The sequence below is a fragment of the Glycine max genome, chromosome 17, assembly GCF_000004515.6.
Source record: "Glycine max cultivar Williams 82 chromosome 17, Glycine_max_v4.0, whole genome shotgun sequence".
Lineage (NCBI taxonomy): Eukaryota > Viridiplantae > Streptophyta > Magnoliopsida > Fabales > Fabaceae > Glycine > Glycine max.
In genome coordinates this window covers 29,173,866-29,194,877 of record NC_038253.2, presented here as the reverse complement: position 1 = coordinate 29,194,877, position 21,012 = coordinate 29,173,866, and the positions used below count along the sequence as shown (strand labels likewise).

Below are 21,012 nucleotides of genomic sequence, written 5' to 3'. Positions count from 1 at the left end.
ATAGCATTGATCCAGAACTCATCAGTCAGTGCCTCTTTCACATTCTTGGGCTCAATTCTGGAGATAAAGCATGAGTTGGAGACAATTTCAATCTCCCTTGATCTTGTAGTGACTCCTCTGTTTGGATCTCCTATAATCAGCTCCTTGGGATGCATTTTCTGGATTCTAATGGAGGGTCTCTTGCCAGGTTGGTTGATGTTTGATTCATCTGTAGCAGAATCAGAGTTTTCTGCATTTTCTCCACTTTTAGCTGCATCTGCTACATTGTCTCCCGATGTTCTGACATCTTCTTCGACATCCTTCTTTCTTGCTGGAGACAGATCATCAACAACCATATTGATGGATTCCATCACTGTTCTGGTTCTGGAATTGAATACTCTATATGCTCTGCTGTTTGTAGAGTATCCCAGGAATATTCCTGCATCACTCTTGGGATCCATCTTTCTCCTTTGCTCTCTATCTGCCAAAATGTAACATGGACTTCCAAAGATGTGGAAGTGCTTGACAGTTGCAGAGGTGTCTGATTTCTCTCTGATAAAGTTGACCCAGGTAAATCTGGAGAAATCATCCACACCAACATAGGCATACCTCTTTCCTCCAAGGCTTTCAACCTGCATAGGCCCCATCAAATCCATGTGATGTAGTTCCAGCACCCTGGAAGTGGTCTGATGTTGAAGCTTCTGGTGGGACATCTTGACTTGCTTTCCAATCTGACATTCACCACAGATTCTGCCTTCTTCTATTTTCAGATTGGGAATGCCTCTAACAGCACCTTTGTCAATGATTTTCTTTATGCCTCTTAAGCGCAGATGTCCAAATCTTTGATGCCATATTCTGACTTCATCTTCTTTGGAGGATAGACATGTGGAGGAGTAGCTGGTTTCTTGGGGTGTCCATAGGTAACAATTGTCCTTTGACCTGCTGCCCTTCATTAGAACTTCACTCTTCTCATTTGTCACCAAGCATTCTGACTTTGTGAAGTTTACATTGAATCCTTCATCACACAGCTGACTGATGCTGATCAAGTTTGCAGTCAGTCCCTTCACCAGCAGTACTTTGTTCAGACTAGGAAGTCCATCATGAACTAGCTTTCCCATTCCAATGATCTTTCCTTTAGAGCCATCTCCAAATGTCACATAACTAGTGGAGCAGGGCTCAATGTTCAGCAGGAATTCTTTGACTCCTGTCATGTGTCGGGAACAGCCGCTATCTAGGTACCAATCTTCCTTAGCTGATGCTCTAAGTGAAGTATGAACAACAAGACTGACAGCCTTGTGTTTTGGAACCCACATCATCTTCTTTCTGCTGTTGCTACTTTGAGTTCCATGATGTGGATGGCCATGTAGATGATAGCAAAAGGGCTTTATGTGACCATACTTGCCACAGTAGTGACACCTCCACTTCTTTCTTTTGCTCTTTTTCTGCTGCGTTCCATGATGTCGAGACCGATGTTGTGACATCGTGGCTCCAGTCCTGTTTTTGGCAGGAACAAATTCTGTCATGGTCGTTCTGCCAGCAGACTTAGGATTAAATCCAAGTCCTCTCTGGTTTCCAGCATTTTTTCCAAGCAGCAGCACCTCATCAAGCGTATCTGAGCCTTTATTCAGCATCTTTATTGATTTGGTCATGTTTTCCAATTTAGAGTTCAGAAAACCGACTTCTCCTTTAAGCTCAGAGATCTCCTCTTTATGTGCCTCCTTCTCAGCCTCCAGATCTGCAATGATCTTCTTCAGTTGTGCTTCCTGCTGAAGAATCTTCTCACTTCTGATGCATAGTTCTCTATAGGATGTAGCAAGCTCATCAAAAGTGATTTCACTGTCAGTATCACTTGAATCTTCAGCAGTTTCAAATCTCCCAGTGAGTGCATTCTCATCTCTGTCAGAGTCACTTTCCTGTTCACTCTCTGTATCAGATCGACATACAGAAAGTTCTTTCCTCTGCTTCTTGAGATGAGTGGGACATTCAGCTATGATGTGTCGCCTTCACACCCATGGCATTGAATTCCTTTGCTGTGACTGGGCTTTACATCTGACTCTTTCTGGTATTTACTGCCTTTCCTGATGTCGAAAGGGATGTTCTGGACATGTGGCTTCTGCCTTCTGTCCATTCTGTTCTGCACTTTGTTGAACTGCTTACCAAGGAGCACAACTGCATTAGTCAGACCTTCATCAGTATCCAGGTCATACTCACCTTCTTCTCCTTCATCATTGGACATGAAAGCCAGATTTTTACTCTTCTTTTCAGCCCTATCCGAGAGTCCTAGCTCAAAGGTTTGAAGAGAACCAATGAGTTCATCTACTCTCATGTTGCAAATGTCTTGGGCCTCCTCTATTGTAGTGACTTTCATGTCAAATCTCTTAGGCAAGGATCTGAGGATCTTTCTCACCAGCTTTTCATCTGTCATCTTCTCTCCCAAGGCAGTGCAAGCATTGGCAATTTCAAGAATGTTCATGTGGAAGTCATGAATACATTCTTCCTCCTTCATCTTCAGATTTTCGAATTTTGTAGCCAACAGTTGCAATCTGGACATCTTCACTTTGGAGGTTCCTTCATGAGTGATTTTCAGGATCTCCCATGCATCTTTGGCCACTGTGCAAGTGTTGATCAGTCTGAAGATATTCTTGTCAACTCCATTGAATAGAGCATTCAAAGCTTTGGAGTTTCCAAGTGCCAATTCGTCTTCTTCTTTAGTCCAGTCTTCTTCTGGCTTCAATTCTTCAGTGGGCTTTCCTTCTGTGTCCAGCATCTTGGGATGTTCCCAGCCTTTGATGACAGCTTTCCAGGTTCTGCTATCCAGTGATTTGAGGAAGGCCACCATTCTTGCTCTCCAATATTCATAGTTGCTTCCATCGAGAATTGGTGGTCTGTTCACTGGTCCGCCTTCTTTCTCCATGTTCATCAGAATTTATCTCCCTAGATCTCACTCTGTGATTTCGAGTGTTCGCTCTGATACCAATTGAAATTCTGATACCAGGGGACAGATGTCGTACAGGATGTCACGACATCACGCTTCAGAACATGCAGATTATATGTGTCCGTATGAACAGATTAAACAAGTAAATAACACAAGAGAATTGTTTACCCAGTTCGGTGCTACCTCACCTACATCTGGGGGCTACCAAGCCAGGGAGGAAATCCACTCTCAATAGTGTTAGTTCAAGGTCTAACAGCCCCTGTTTACAACCTTCTCACCTAACCACTACCCGTGCGATCTCTACCTAAGAGCCACTCTTAGATATGAGAACCTCCGCTCACTCCCTCTCACTCACACTCCCGTGTTTACAATTAAGTCAAAGACACACCAGAGATCAACTCTGAACAAAAGAGATCAACTCTACACACTAGAGATCAACTCTAGACACAAGAGATCAACTCTACACACATAGGTCCAACACTTGATGTTAGGGTACCATCAAGGTGGCTCACAAAAGACTCAAGTCCCAAAAACTCACAAAATAACTCTTCAATCCCGGACTTGGTACAGAACTCGTGCAGCCTCCATGATTATATAGCAATTTGCGTTTCTGGGCTGCAACGGCTTGTGCTGGAGGAGATCTATCTTCTTCTGAAAAAATCTGCAGTTAAAGAACTAAAAGATAACTTTTGATCTTTTAGTTTGAATCTTTAATCTTTAATCTTTAATCCCTGAACGAACTCTTCTACTTTGAAATTCGAACTTTAATGATCTTTTAATTCGTTCCTAAAGATAGATCTTCTAATCTCTTGCTAACTGCACAATAATCTGTTAAAGATATAACAGATTTATATGTCCAGTATTTTCGGGCCGGATGTCAGGACATCGTGTCCGACATCGTGGATCCTGCAGCTTCACTTCTGCACTTGACTTTTATCTTGCATTGTACAGCAACTCCAGTATTTTCGGGCAGGATGTCAGGACATTGTATCCGACATCGTGGATCCTGCAACTTCAATTCTTCATTTGCCATTTTATCTTGCCTTGTACATTGTCCAGTATTCTCGGGCAGGATGTCAGGACATTGTATCCGACATCGTGGATCCTGCAACTTCAATTCTTCATTTGACATTTTATCTTGCCTTGTGCATTGTGCAGCCCGATCTCATTCCTTGACATAACGTTGGACATCATGTGCAGCAACTCCAGCTTTCCTTCATTGTCTAAGTGCTTATGTTTTAACAAAATCTTAGCCAATCTTTTAAAGCTCAGTAGAGCTAAACACTAACATTCATTTTCATTTCATGTGAATCTAAAAGGAATATTACAAGAATATACCAAAGGAATCTTAGCATATTCCCTTTAGATGCCACAAACATGGAAGGTGTGACTCTAGCACGTGGGAAGCTTCCTTGAGAAGCAAGGAAGGTAGCTTCCTTGGGAAGCAAGGAAGAAAGCTTCCTTGAGAAGCTAGAGGGGGGAAACATGCACTTCTTATTTGGGAAGGAAGGAAGACAAGTTGGGCTTGGCCCAGGAAAAAGAAAGGATGGCCAAAATTCATCTGGCTTGGAGAGGCCCAAGTCCAGATGAATTTTAGCTACTCACACCCCTCCAATAGCTAAGCTCACCCCCATGGTAAAATACATAAAAATACAAAAAAGTCCTTACTACAAAGACTACTCAAAATGCCCTGAAATACAAGTTTAAAACCCTATAATAATAGGGTACCCTACAAACCTAAAATGGCCAAAATACAAGGCTCAAAATAAGGAAAACATATTCTAATATTTACAAAAAACAGTGGACCCAACCTTGGCCCATGGGCTCAGAAATCAACTCTGAGGTTCATGAGAATCCTAGAGTCTTCTTCAGCAACTCTAGTCTAATCCTCTTGGAGCCTCTTACTTATGGCTCTAGTAACTGGTCTCTTCCTAGGGAGGATTGCATCAGTACTAGGCCATGACCAAGCCAAATACCTAAGGTTTCTTTCTAACTGATAGAGTTGGAGGTATTCAGGTATTCGGCCTAGTCGAATACCCAAGGTTTCATCTTTATCAAGGGTATTTGGTTAGTATTCGGGCTAACTGAATACCTGAGTTCTTTTTTTTTTTTTATCAAGGGGTACTGGGTCCTAGTCGAAGGGGGACATATATTAAAAGATTATAAAAGTTCTAACAAAATGATAAAGCATAAATGATTAATATATTGAAGTTACAGTTAAATCATTTGGATACTACTCAAGTTTGATCATTGACAGAAATAATTCTTTATTAAACTTTACCTACCTCCTGGATGAACTTCAAACTGGTGAGGATATCCTTCATATATAAAATAAAATAAAAATTATATTAATTTTAATTGATTGTTTACATATATAATATTTTCATTTTTTTTACTTATTCAGTTATCACTTCATTTTAAATAAGAATTCTGATTTGACTTAATTAAGTTGTTGATTGACTCATTTTTTGGTGTTAAAAAAATCTAATTAATAGTTTTTTTAATCATAAATCTAATTAATTGTTAATAGATTAAATTTTCACGAATGTATTAAACAAATATCTATCGACAAAGTGTCATCCCGTGCAGCCCAAAATGCCTCAGATTGAATTCGATAAAGTGTCATCCCGTGTAGTGCCTGTCAGTCAATCTCGCCCATCCATTATGGAACATTAGTGTCCGACGGTTAACAAAACTTTCACACCGTGCAAGACCTATATGACTTGCCCGTGCTAGAAGGCGTCTTAAAATTAACTCCCACGTCAAACTTTTTCCCCATTTGACTTCCCTTTGCTGTTGAATCATTTCTCCGTTCATAGACCCTTCTCTTTGTTTTCGGCCACTTCTATCGACACTGAGATTTATTGCGCTTGGGTTCCGACCTCCTTTACACATAACTGATAACATAATGGATGTTCGTTGTCGGCGTTTGGGTGTGTTCTACACCGGCTAGTCATAAGCTTAACATATATATATGTTCGATTCTATTACTGTGGCCCGTGGCACCCACCAAACCAATGGAAAAATCAAGTCTCTGGCCATTTGAGATTTTCCTTTTTCTTCTTCTCAATGTCTACTAAATTTGTTGATGTCAAGGGTGGCTCTGTGTGGTCACAGATTGCTTGTTCTCAACCTGTACATTGATGCCCATTTTGTTCGGCTGAGGTGTGACAAATCTCTCAAAAAGCCTATGAGAAAACGACGTCGGTCTGAAAGCGGTAGTTTAAAAAGAGGTTGCAAAAGCAGAAAGGATTGTACTACCTTTGTGGTAACAAGAGCTAACACAAACACAATAATGTTTTTGGTAACAACTAAAGTATACAGTCACACACTCACCAAAAGCCACTAGGTTATGCCTTTACAAGATCCATTTCAACCAAAACTAAACAACGTCGAGTGCAGTATCGGCGTCAAAGAAGAAAAGGTTGACACACTCTGTTATGTCTATTGGAGGTCTAAATAAAAAGAATTTACAGAACAGGGTAGGTGTAATATTATGGGTATTTTAATAAATTGCATATAATGTAATATATCCAGAAAATTGTAAAATTTCCTAACCATACAATTATTGATATTATATCGGTTAATGGGCAATTCCAGTTATTCCCCCTTAGTTAACGTGAGAAAACACACCATTGGAAAAATTTTAATTTTTCTTTTGGTTGTTGCCCAATTTCAGTTATTCCATCTTAGTTAATGTGAGAAGACACACCCTTGGAAATTTGTAACTAGAGCTTTTCTATTTCTTGGGCAGTTCCTGTTTGAGGAAAACGTTAAATTCATAGTTAGAATAGTAAACAAATGCGTCTCGTTAAGCTGTAATAAATTACTTTCACATGAGCAGCATCAGTGATTGAACACAACCAGAGAGTCTACACAATAAAGAAACAACATTCAACTATGCTTCATTCTATCACTGACCAGAATAGAAAATAGTTACAAAAGAACATTGTAATGTTCATTTGCACTCTTGGGGAGTATCACATAGACACTTAAGGGTGTTGAAGAAATTTCCCAGGCTTACTATGAGCTTGTCCCCTTGGCCTCTTGTAAAGTCATACGAGTCCTCTAAATTTTGTGAGCCACCTCCTTTATAGTCTGCTGCTGATTCACTAGCAATTGCTTCAATCTCTACTGCCAACTCTTGCAGTTTCAGAGACAATGTTTCCTCATTTTCTTCCCTGCTAATTGTTATCCTTTCTGTGCCGATCGGCTTCGGCCTTTCAATTTGGTGGTAGTTTTCATTAAGCTCTACTTCGCCAAGGCTCTTTGGTGGCATCACCAAGTGCTTTGGAGGCCTTTCTGCAGTACCTTTCAATTTGGGTCTTGATTCTAGGAAGTCTTTCAAATACTCGTCTTCTGAATTATCATCATCCTCCGGTCCTTCTTCATGGCTGTCATCAGGCCTTTGTTCATGAAATTTCTTAGGCTTTTGAACTTGGTGTCTCGATTTACTTCGTTGCCTTTTTCTTTTGGACCCTATTCATTGAACTTATAAAGATTTATCAGTTGTGAAGTTCTATACAGTAAAGAGATAATAAAAATACAAGTTACATGGTAATGCTCCAAACGAGATTCAACTACTTAGTTTCATATTTCATTCATTTCCTAAATAGTTAAAAGAACAAGGGGAAAAAAAAGAAAAAAGAAATGGAATTATATCATGTTGATCAAAACACTCCCTCAAGCTATAATTTAATTTTCAAAATTCAAAAACAGATTAAGAAAATTTGGCACCAACTGTGATCATTTTAGAATTAAACTGCCTTAGACAATCATTGAATCATTTAAGAGCCACATTACTTTTAAGTCTCCACATGTATCATCTATATCATGGTTCTTCAACAATTTCAAATATTTATCAATGTTTTTAAATTATTTATTGTTTATGCTCAAGTAAAATTTGTAGGCACCTGTCAGTTTTTTTTTTTTTCTCAATTTGCACTCAAGGAAAAAGAATCAAACTCACTATTAAGTATCCAATTTTGAATTCTTGGGTCATATAAAATGTGTATCAATCTTCCTTGTATTATATTTTCATTTTAAAGGAAAAAAATCATTGTATATCTTCAAATTTATATAACCACTAAACACCAAAAGTAAGTTTTGCAATTATATTAGTTTACATAAGGCTATTCATTTATTTATTGTAGAATATCATCTCTAGACAATATATCAAAATATCATTATTGTATCTTATAATAATTAAAGTATCTTTTTGTAGGGTAAGTATCTTAGATGATTTCTTTGGAGTGGTTTTTATTTTTATAATATTATTACGCGATTTGTTTCCTTGTTTAAGATGCAAAATTCGATTAAATAGGGGTTAATGCGTAGCATTTTGTAACACGTCAACACCACATACCTATCTAATTCTGAATAATTCACTGTGTTATTGATAATAGAAGAGAAAACGAGAAAGTATAGAGCCGTAGCCACCAAGAATGAGAAATCTCTAGACCCTCAATAACAACAATATTCTCAACATGGTTCCCAAATTTCCTCCACCACACCCATATAACAGAATTCCCCTACAGACTCAACCTTATCTCTCTATTACCAACTCACCTCTGACTAATTCTTGCTTATAGCTGTATTGGGCCTTGGCCTTCGTTATTTAGGCCTACAGGAATTCACTAACAGTTAGGAGTGTCATTCCTATCAGATTCCGTAATTTATATTGTTATTCGTTGAGTCCACATTCTATATATATTAAAGGGTTTGAATAGGAAAGGCGAAAAGAGTTGAACTCATCAGGTCACTCCATTTAACATGGCCTTTTGGAGGGTTGGGTTACACATAGCAATCCATGAATTAGCCTAATCTGCCCCAAACATAAAAGTTGTGGCAGGGCAGGTTGGCTCATTGGTCCTTTTATTCCCCATTGGTGTTGGATCATGGACTAATGGCTTTAGATTTAGGACTTTGTGCTAATTATTAAGATCTGTCTGGTTTGAGAGAAAACATATGTTTTCATTTTTTTTTTGTTTTTATAAAATTTTTACTAAAAGACCACATTGCTTTCACATTTCCTTCTCTTGATTCCAGATTTCACTTTGGTCGCCAATTTCTGGTTGCATGACAACCTATATTTTCTAAGATGGTTGTGTAAATGAACTACTAATTCAACAGCCACAATCCACAACCTCCATTATCGACCTCCAAATTTTACAGCCACCATCAATCCAAGCCTAGCTGTCTTCCATGCAGGATGTACTCAATGATGCAACCAGCTCCTATGCTGTTGAGGCCTATGTGGCATCATCTTCCATGCAAGGGCAAGGACCTTGCATCACAGCCTTCCTACTGGCGGATCCAGTGACCCATGCAAGGAGTTGCTGCAACCCATCAGGGCACCCTGAGTCAATCATTTTTTTGTCCAACATTTTATTGTCCAGATGTCATAGCAGAAAAAGTTGGCCTTCTCAATCTATTTTTAGAAATGGGCCAACCCACCCTGTCATGTTTTCAACAAGGCGAATTGATTCAACCCGCTTTGCCAATTCTAATTCTGAAGTGCATGTTCAAATCTAAAACTAAAATATACAGCATGTTCATATTAAATGACTAATTAAATTCCATAATTTGTTCATTACCTTTTGCTAAGCAAGAGAGAAATCAGAAACCAGGCAAGTTTATAACTAAAAATCCCCTCAATTTCTTTTCATGAATTTGTATTCATTGATGAGGGCCCTAATTCAACCCAAGACCCCAAAGCCTACTTTCACTTCCACCAATGTAACCTGAAACACTTATATATCCCCCAATTAAATAAACAGTAACACCAATAATAGGGTTCCATTATTTCTTTTGTAATCACCATTTAGCAACACTACCATCTAGCAAATGTGTGTCCTTTAGAGAGCTCAAGAGTCAAGAATACATTTAAGCTGTATGTATGCCAAGAATAAAACAAAATTGGCAAAAGTAGAACTGCACAATGAAGAAGCAACCATAGATACAACAAATCAAATCAAATCATATGAATAAATAATCATAATTCTTAAACACAAAGTAGCTAAGGAGTGTTGGCTCCCGATACAACAAATCAAAAACTTGTTTACAGCTTCTATTCTATGTTGGAAAGTTGCATCTGAATTTATAAAAATATCATTTTAAATCCTTAAAATTATTAAATTCTAGTAAATCAAATCAAATGATAAGACTAACATGGATTAAAAATTGAGTTTAATTTTTTTTAGTCTTAATCCTCTTGTTCTTCAGGTGAAAAGGACCATGACTAATTCGTTCGACAAGGTGATAAATAAAGTTCGACCAATAATTATTTTCGTCAAAGATCAAACTCAAATACTATCCAAACGATTCATAATAAACTTTAGCATATTAACCACCATTGTTCAATCACTTGGTTAATTTTCATATTAAGTGGGTGAACAATTACAACCTTAGTATATGTAACAAACGTAAAAAAAAATAAAAAATCAACAATTAAAAATCATCTTATAGAGTAACTGTTACAAAAGTCAGTAATCTTTCCCCACGTAACAATCTATAATTATAGGGCAGTATAAAATACTTTAACTCTAATTAATTTCTACGAACAAGCCTATGGTTCGAGTGGAACAGAGCTTTGATTGGAAAAAATATCATTGGGAGGGAAGATCTACTAAAGGTAGTCAGTCAGCATCTCAAGAAAGCTGGTGGATACTCTCCCCACCACGCACCAATGCCATTGTGACAAAGAAAATCTCTAATTAAATTCCATTTTTTTAAAGTTTCAGAAATTAAATTAACCCGTAATTATATTTGAATTTTATTTTTGTGAGATTTGGTGTATCACTCTTCCAAAAACAATAAAATCGACGAGTCAAGCCAAATAAATCAAAAAGGTGCGTACCGATTTCCACAGTGGCGTCATGTTCATCGTTCCCATCTTCTTCATCATCGCTCTCGGGATCAACCAGCCCCCGCTCCTCACGCGCTCTCACGACGCGCTCGACGGCCTCGAAAACCTCGCGCTCAAAGCCCGGCGGCAGCGCGCGCCTCTCTCCTCTGGCGCCGTCGTAGTCGTTGAGCAGCGCGCGCCACTTGCGGCGGCACTGCGGGAGGCTCCGCGGCACGTCGAGAGCGGCGCAATTCTCGGCGATGATGTTCCACTGCTGGTACGAGGAGAGCGCGACGGAGCAGTCCGCCTCCACCGCCGCGACCTCGTTCACCAGAATCAGCGACTCCGTCACGCTCCAGTCCGGCTCCGCCTGCGAGCGCGTGCGCCGAACCGCGCTACCCGAAACGGCATTGGTGATGACGTCTTCGTCGTGCTCCTTCATTCCTTTCTTCGCCTCGGTTTGTTCCAACGTAGAAACCTCAAAGGAATCTCCGCCAGAAGAAGGAGGTGCGTTTGTGGCATTAGAGCACTGACCATGTCCGAAACCCTCGCAACGATTTTCTCTCAAACGTCGACGTATTGTTAACCCGTGTTAGGCTTTTGTTTATTTTAGAAATGTTATTCTATAATTAACATTTGTATTATGGAAAAGGTTTTTAAAATGGGACCAATCACAAAAAGCGTGAATGTATTCAGGATTCCATAGTTTAAGGTTCAATAGGTTGAACAATGGTTGAAATAATTTTAATAAACTAATATTTTCTTTAAAAAATTTATATAATACACTAACTTATATTAAACAAAAAATAATATGATATGCATAAATTTAAAATATTATAAAATAAACTTAACTTAAAAATATCATACTAATTAATAGGTTATAAAAAGTCATAACATATAACAAAATTATAAACCAAATCTAATATATCATAATATTTAAGTTCAACATTACCAAATAAAACTCATTGATAACTACAAGTAAAAGTAATAGATATAATTTTCAATCATAATAATTATTGAGATTGATTCTATCACACTCACACATGATTGTAATAACATTAGCATCTCCACCTGTTGAACCACAACCACCATCACTACTTTTAACTTGAAATTTCATATTGTTAAGATTTTCATCACCTATTTCAATAACAAATAAATAGAAAATTTGGATTTTAACTCAAAAACAATATTTAACAAATGAAACGTGTGTTAGATCAAAGCTTCAAGCCCTTAGTTTTAGTTTTGGTTTTATCATTTTGAAATGCCAAACATGTTTCATAGATGAGACATTTGTATTAAATGTTTTTAGACTAGGCATGTGTGTGATATAGTTTAAGTCCTTTTCATGCTTTGTGTTGATCAAATATGAAGTGAATGAAGTATTCTAGTTCTCTAAGTTTCCTAAAAACTTACTTGTACTTAAAATTTGGCTAGAAGCATCAAATTAATCGATTGTCTAACCTCGTAATTGAATGCCCAAGCTAATTTCAAAATAAGGAAGGATTTGTAGCTTAGGATAATCGATTAGCTAGCTCCTGGAAACAAAGATAAGCTCTTTGTGTGATTCTATAATCGATTACCATATGTGACAATCGATTGCCCATAAAGCACAAAAGAAACAGAGATACTCACACTGAAACAAATCAATCTATTACCCCATTTGATAATCGATTATCCAGTTTCTAGAAATGCAGAACAAAGGGGATTTTGATGAATTAATTGACTCCTTGATCTTATAATCAATTAGATTTGTTTTAACCATCAAAGTTTATGAATACCTTCTATGTGTTTTTTTATTAAAGACTCTTGATACATTAAGTCTTAGAGAAAAATATTTCAAAAAAGTTTTCTAAAAGGATTGCACTGCATTTAGTATGAAGATTGAAGTTGATCAAAGAATCATTCATCCTACCATCATGAATTGATCATCTTATGAAGAGAACTTGGAGATATTGAAAATCTACACATTTAGGTGTATTCATTCCTTTACCTTAAATTCTTTTATGTTGTGATTCTTGGTTAGGGTTATCAATAGGTTCAGAGAATTGATAGAGTTTCAATTCTAGGTCTCTCTTGTAGGTGTGAAGGGAAAGATTAGAGTTCTTTTAGGGAATTTTGTGTGCATGATATTTTTACTTGATTCTCTAAATAGTGAAAGTTCTAAGATGTCTTAAAACAACTAGATATAGGTTCTGTTTGGACTGAACCAATATAAAATCTTGTGCGATTCTCTTATTCTCTTAACTCTTAGTCTAGAATTCATCTTGGTATTGTATTAATCTCAAAGGGCCACAAAAACTTTGTTTTACATATGTTATAATTATTGAAAGTTTTCTTGATTGTACTAATCTTTTTGATATAATCTTTTGAGAGAACTTTGATTAATTCAAAGGGATTGTTTTAATTTGATTAAAGAATGAATTGGTAAAGATTTAAAAAGAATTTATTCAACCCCCTTCTAGATTCTCAGCTGATCTAACAATTGGTATTAGAGCTAGGGCCTTAAAAATTAATCAAGATTTTGTCAAAAGTTTATGATCATGGTTGGGAATCAATTGCCATTTGCTTAAGGTGCATCCATTAACAAACATTCTCTATTTTGTGGCACGAACTACCCCTTTTGGAAAGTACGGATAAAAATCTTCATGAAATCTATTAATAGAGGCATTTGGAGTGCTTTGGTAAATGGATATACCGTTCCAAATCATGTAGTTGATAGCAAGACTATAGAGAAACCTTATGAGTCATGGCCTAAAGAAGAAATTAGAAAAGGTGAATATGACTCCAAGACAATGAACATCATACCTTCCTCATTAAATTCTAATGAGTTTTTCAGGGTGTATGTGATGCAATCCTACCCCTAAGGGTATTGGATAGAAGACTCCAAGAGGATTGGACTAGAGCGGCTAAAGAAGGCCCTAGGGTTCTCATGAACCTCAAGGTAGATTTTTGAGCCCATGGACTAAGGTTGGGTCCACTCTTCTTTGTAAATATTAGAATAGGTTTTCTTTCTTTTTGGCCTTGTATTTTGGCCATTCTAGTAGTATAGAGTTTTAGCCTTGTATTTCAGGGCATTTTGAGTAGTCTTTGTAGTAGGGACTTTTTTTGTATTTTCATGTATTTTGTGATGCAATCCTACCCCGCAAGGGCATTTAATAGAAGACTCCAAGTAGATTGGGCTAGAGATGCAAGAGAAGGCCCTAGGGTTCTCATGAGCCTTAGGGCAGATTTTGGGCCCATGGGCTAAGTATGAGTCCACTTATCTTTGTATATATTAGATTAAGATTTCATTATTTTTGGGCCTTGTATTTAGGGCTCCATAATGTAGGTAGGGTACCCTAGAAATGTAGGATTTTTCAGCCCTTGTATTTTAAGACACCTAGACTAGTTTTTGTATTAGGGGTAGTTTTGTAATTTCACATGCATTAAGTGAATATATAGCTTCATTGGAGCTTGTAGGCCTTGGATCTTCTTCATCAATGGAGTCCGTGTGCCAACAGACTCGCTTGTCTCTGGAAGGCAAAGGGTGTGGATGACCATAATTTGTCTCCACGTGCCAACGAACTCACTTGTCTCTGGAAGACAAAGGGTGCAGATGACCATAATTTGTCTCCGCGTGCCAACGGACTCGCTTATCTTTGGAAGGCAAAGGGTGCGGATGACCATGATGTGTCTCCGCGTGCCATCGGACTCGCTTGTCTCTAGATAGCAAAGGAGACTTCAATAGTCTCGATTGAAAGACATTGAAGTCTTCAAAAAGGGGGCAAATGACCATATTTGTCTCTGCGTGTCTTTCACTAAAATGCGAATACGCTTAGCAAAGAAACAAACCTCCTGACCGATCAGAGCAACATATATTTTTGAAGAAAAACAATGTGACTATTGGGGAAGGAAAGCAGGTTGATAGAATTTCCCATAAACCACAAACGAGATTTGGGACATTTGCTTTTCATCTCTAAAAGAACATTAGAAGAAAACACTAGGTCCAATTGAAAATAGAGGAAAACCGCTCACAGCGTATTAAATCTCACACAGGCAAGTGTTTCATCCTAATCCCGAACCAATAGACATGTCACTTTGCAAGTCATTTCCTACCAAATCAAAGATAATATACGTAATCATGGACAATAGGACTTTTTTAGAAAGCTGAATTTTGGTGGGAACTTTGGCTTTTGGGTGTTTTGGCCTTTGCCTTTTCTATTTTTTTTTCTTTTTCTTTTTTCTTTTTGGTTCGATGCGGAGCAAGAGCGGACACAAAGATTTGGTTGGTAACAAAAAAGGTGATTGCTTCATGCATCCCTCGGGTTTTAACCAAGTTATTGTTACTGTTGCTTTTCCTTTCCTTTTGCTTTTGACAATTCTACACATTTGTTTAGATATTGTCTGGTCCAAAGAACCTTTATGTATTTTTTTCTTTCTTTTCTATTTTTTTTCTTTTGTTTTTCTCCAATCTTTGATTGGTGGACTTTATTCCTTTCCTTTTGAAGCACATTTGTAACCCAAGGTAAAATAGGCTTTTTTTTTGGAAGATTCTTCCATTCTTTCTTCCAATGGTAAGGTTGGAAATTTCCATCATAGGTCAAGGTTATGGCCAAAATGTTGAGGTTTGGCTCAAAAGGCCTACGGATGGCGAGACATTACGCATGTCAGTATATTTGTTTAGCCAGCGGTTCAAGAATAAGGGAATGCCCCAAATCATTTCTATGACATGCATATAATAATGATGATTAGAAATTTATGCAAAACTGATCATGCATACATCCATGTGGACACTCATAAAGCTTGGTGGCCATACAAACACTGAGGCTTAGGATTTGTTTTCCCCCGTTCAGATCAACCCGGTGTTTCAAAATAAAGCTCTTTTATCAAGTTACGCACACATTCGAGTCCATTCAGGGCTTCGGGAAAAATCTTCATTGCATTCACCCTTCAGGTGCACACACATTTTTTTTCTTTCAAAAATCTTTTTATGTTCCGACCCGTGAATTTTCCGAAGAAAAAAAAAGCGGTTATTTTCTTTCAAAAGCATGTTCGCTTTTAGTTTTTTTTTAGCTTTTCCTTTCAAGCAAATTTCTTTTGTGTTAGAAAAGGTTTGTAACCCGGGCAAAGTCGGTAACCGAGATTACACTTTATCAAAAGGAAATAAAGGCATACGAATGCAAATACACAAGACTCCCTATTTTTTTGGCGTTTCAGACAAACCATCGCAAAGTACGTACGAAAATATGCTAGAAGCGGTGACATTAGTCAAAATGAAACAACAAATGACTAACAACAATAATATCAAGCTTAATTTTATCATAATGAAATAACAATTGAAAGCAATAACACCAAGTCCAATTTTATCATAATGAAATAACAACTGAAAGCAATAAAATCAAGTCTAGTTTTATCATAATGAAATACCAACTGAAAGCAATCAAGTTCAGTTTTATCATAATGAAATAACAACTGAAAGCAATAAAATCAAATAAAGACAAAATCACAATTTTTGGCGATCTCAGTCGTGCAACTCTGCCTTATCAAGTGAAGAAGTCCAACGCGTCAGCCATGTCGTCATCCTCCTGAGCTCCTCCGTCGTCCCCCGGAGCTCCTGCAGGTCCTGCCCGCGTCTCGAAATCGGTCTCATCCCCAGGCTAGGCCACTGTGGCCTCAAACTGCTCGGGGTAGGCCAAGGGAAAGGAATGGGGTCCTGACTCTGCTGGTGCATGTTGTAACAGTAGAATGTCTCATTCAGCTACACCTGTCCTCTGTGATTAGCCGCCTGCTGGCTAGTCACATGATGCATGTACCCGTGCATCTGGAGTTCTATCCTCTGCAGGTGATCGAAGATGGACCTCAGAGATGATACCTCCTCTAGAGGCGACAATGGCACATCTGCAGCAGGCTGCTGCTGGTCCTCCTCTGGCTGCTGGGGTGCCTGACCTTGCACCTGCCTGGGCACACAGTACTTCTCCATGAAAGCCATATTAATAGGAGGCCGAATGAGCTTGGTGGGGGTGACCGCCACTCCATAGAACTGATAAAGACCTGTGATGAGAGGAAAGAACCCCAGGGCCTTGTTGGACTTCTCTGGGTCCACTGGGTGTCTTGGAGGCGTAATCCTTGCAAACTGGTAAATAGCGTTAGAGATCAGCTAGGCGACATGTACACTCACCTGAGTTAAGATGGCATAAACCAACTAACACTTCGGTAGGGGGAGGTCCGAGTTATGGTCACTGGGGAGAATGTTGCTAAGTAGCAACGTCATCCAAATCTGCGTGATGGTGGTCATGCTGGTGCACATGATCCGCACCCGTCTCCCCGCTACGCTTCGGGCAAAGTCCTACCCCAGAACGCATAGCAACTGACTGATAGCCTCCTCATCGAAGCTGGAGGCCTGACTCCTCCTCTGGGAGAACTCGCAATGCTGGCCCCTCACCCAGGAGCGCATGTCTCTGACTCTTTCTTCTGTAGGCTAGGCATTAGCATAAAACTCCATGACTATCTCAAGATCGAACTTAGCCATGGGTGATACGAGCTGAGCCCATTGCCTCCGGGCTATCTCCTCTTGGAACTCCACATTCTCCTCGTCCCTCAGTTGGACTCGCCTCTCTCTAAGGAATGACCAGCCTTTGATGGCCTCAAACTGTTGCTGGTGTTCCGCACTCTGGAACCGGTGTCTATCAAAGTCCATCTCTGCCTGCAGGGACACACTAGAACCCTCTCAAGTGGCATCCTTCCTAGACCTCTTGGCCGGGAGTTTCTTTGGAGCCATCTCCTGCGAGGACACATTTGTAAAGTTAGTTTACTAGCAACAACAACTTATCACAATAAAAGCCAAATCAAGCAAAAATGGCGTACACTTCTTTCCAACAAAACGCAAATGTCAATGTGAATTTAGAGAAAGAACTTACACATTGATGCGTGGGTTATTTTAGGATACACACACACACACACACACACACACACACACACACACACACATTTTTGGTTGGTGAAAAACATTTTATGAGATACACCTACTTCCGTTTGCAAAGAATTTTCTTATGCTACATGCTAAACTATCCAACATACATACATATTTTGCAAGGCACTTTGCCTACCTATCTAACATACACACATATTTGCAAGGCATTTTGCTACCCATCTAACCATACATACATATTTGCAAGGCATTTTTGCTACCTACCTAATCATACATACATATTTGCAAGGCATTTTTGCTACCTACCCAATCATACATACACATTTGCAAGGCATTTTTGCGACCTACCTAATCATGCATACATATTTGCAAGGCATTTTTGCTACCTATCTAACCATACATACATACTTGCAAGGCATTTTTGCTACCTACCTAATCTTACTTACATATTTGCAAGGCATTTTTGCTACCTACCTAGTCATACATACACATTTGCAAGGCATTTTTGCTACCTATGTAACCATACATACATATTTGCAAGGCATTTTTGCTACCTATCTATTCCATTTTGAATGACATTTTTTGTCGTATGTTCACATTTTATTCACATATATGTACATTCACTTGAAAGGCAATTTTTATGCTACCTATTCACATTTTTGAACATTCATTTGAAGAGCAATTTCATGTTATATACTCATGCATATATACATTCATTTGAAAGGAAATTTTTATGCTACCTATTCACATTTTTGAAAGGCAATTTCATGTCATATGTTCCTATTTTGAGAAGCATTTTTGTGCTATATTCACATATATGATATATACATATTTTGAAAAGCCTTGGTTACCTATTCAACATATGTACACTTTATTTGGAAGGTATTTTCCTCTTGCTACCTATTCTACATGTTCATGGTGAAAAACATTTTCACACCATCAAAGTGCAAAGAAATCATCATGATGCAGCCCAAACCAAGTGCTGGTCTAGAGGGGAAACCTTACCAACATGCTCTCATTATCATGCATTCTTGCATTCAAAACCAAAAGCTTGGGTTCCTAGGCCTAAGTCCTATTTTTGACACTTTATTCTAGATTCTACAAATTGTCCATACACTAAAAAAAATGGCAGTCACACATGCATAAATTCGTTCCACAAGCTAAGTTTCACAAAATCATGCGCAAATGCCATTGAGGTATTTCACCAAGCACTTGATGGGTGCACATTTAGGCATGAAAAAAGTGGGGAATAAGGGCAATGACATGCTCAATTATTTTAGAATAAACCATAGGCCTATGGCCATTCCATACAACCCCCCAATTCAACAAATTAAACATGAATTCAAGCATGAATTGCTTCACGAAATTTGCCAAACATAGACAGTTTAGAGCACCAAAATACATCAATGGAGAACGAAAGAATCAAAGGATAGTGCACTTACTTGTAAGGAAGCACAAAACGCAACAAATGGAAACTAGAATGCAAAAAATGGTGACCTAGGCTGCTGTTTTTGTGCACTGCTCGTTGCCCTTGGGTTTTTTGAATGTGGAGGGGGGGGGGGGGGGGGGGGGGGGAAGGAATGGGGTGAAGAAAGCTTCACCCCTCCTTCCGTTTTAAAGTCTGTTCTAGACATGCTCGCCCAAGCGAGCTAAACCTGGTTTTTTTTTCTTTTTTTCTTTTTGCAAAATTTCTTTGCAAAAATTTAAATATCCCCTTGTTATGCTTGTGTATTTTCTCAATTCCTAGGATTTCAAATAAACTAGGCATATTCAAATATAACTTAAGAAAATAGACGAATGAATAAACAACAGAAATTTTAAAGGTACTAGGCCTAGCACTTGCTCGTACCTGCCCCTAAGCTTTTGATTAAGGAAATGGCATCATGCAGTAAAATGTGAAACAAACCACAAAATACCAATATCACCTTTCACTTACCTTTGTTTCAATTTGGGGTGATATTGATCACTACTCAACTTAATCTTTATTTACCCGTCGATCCGCAGGATGACAAAATGCAAATGCATGCATGCTTATGCTTAGGAAGTTTAAGTGCAACAATTAAACAAATGTTATTATGTTCAATTTTACTTAAACGCTTATGGCACCCAATTTGATGGAGCCAAATGGTTCCAGATTCAAGATCGAGAGCGTGTACTCTAAAGAAATGAAAGACACAACACAAGAAATTCAAATGTAAATCATCAATCCAATGTTTATTAATGTTGCGATCATGGTTTACAAAGGATTGGAAGACTTTGGAGATTCCAATGAGTCTTTGGAGAACAATCATGCATTGAACCCTCAAGCAGCCCCAAGTATTTAAGCATAATATCATTCGACGATATCAGAATTCATGGGTGAAGGCAACTCTTCATCGTCCATGCTGGCAAGCACCAATGCTCCTTCCAAGAATGCTTTCTTCATAACGAAATGTCCTTCGTAGTTTGGAGCCCATTTTCCCCTATGATCTTTCTGGGCTTGGGATACTTTCTTCAAGACGAGATCCCTTTCGTTGAACTTGCATGGGCGTACCTTCTTGTCGAAAGTGTTCTTCACCTAGCTTTGATACAACCGTCCATGGCTCATGGCGGCCAATCTCTTACCTTCTATGAGGTTTAGTTGATCAAAGCATGCTTAGGCCCACTTCGACTCTTTCAACCCTGACTCAGCCAGAATTCTCAAAGAGGGGACCTCTACTTCAAACAGCAACACGACCTCCATCCCATATACCAAGGAGAATGGAGTTGCCCCAGTTGATGTGTGCACCGAGGTCCGATAACCATGCACATGAAATGGAGCATCTCGTGCCAATCACGGTTATTTTCTGAATGATCTTCTTGATGTTCTTGTTTGCATCCTCAACTGCCCCATTCATCTTGGGTCTATAAGGCGTGGAATTGTGATGTTGGATCTTGAAATCCTCACACATTTCTTTCATCATTTTGTTGTTCAAATTGGTGGCATTGTCAGTGATAATCTTCCTAGGCAACATGTATCGGCAAATAATCTCTTTCTTGATGAACCTAACAACCATGCTTCTTGTTACACTGGCGTATGAGGCTGCTTCAACCCATTTGGTGAAGTAGTCAATGGTGACCAAGATGAAGCGATGTCCGTTTGAAGCCTTGGGCTCTATAGCTCCAATCACATCTATTCCCCACATAGAGAAGGGACATGGTGCTGCCAATATGTTCAATGGCATGGGCGGAGCATTAGCGTTATCCATGAATGTCTGACACTTGTGGCATTTTCTCACATGGGTACAACAATCATTTTCCATGGTGAGCTAGTAATACCCCGCCCTTAGAATCTTTCGGGCCATGGCGTGTGTCCTAAAGGATCCC

The 21,012-nt window shown here is 38.6% G+C and overlaps 1 protein-coding gene across 1 annotated transcript; it reads right to left on the bottom strand.

The window, feature by feature from the left end:
* Positions 1-6,725: 6,725 nt before the first annotated feature.
* LOC100775406 (uncharacterized) lies at positions 6,726-11,348 on the bottom strand. The gene is made up of 2 exons (XM_003551096.4): positions 10,773-11,348; positions 6,726-7,393 (listed from the first exon to the last, which is right to left on the bottom strand). Exons 1-2 carry the CDS (start codon positions 11,200-11,202, stop codon positions 6,873-6,875), a joined length of 951 nt encoding a protein of 316 aa, XP_003551144.1. The 5' UTR covers positions 11,203-11,348; the 3' UTR covers positions 6,726-6,872.
* Positions 11,349-21,012: the final 9,664 nt, after the last annotated feature.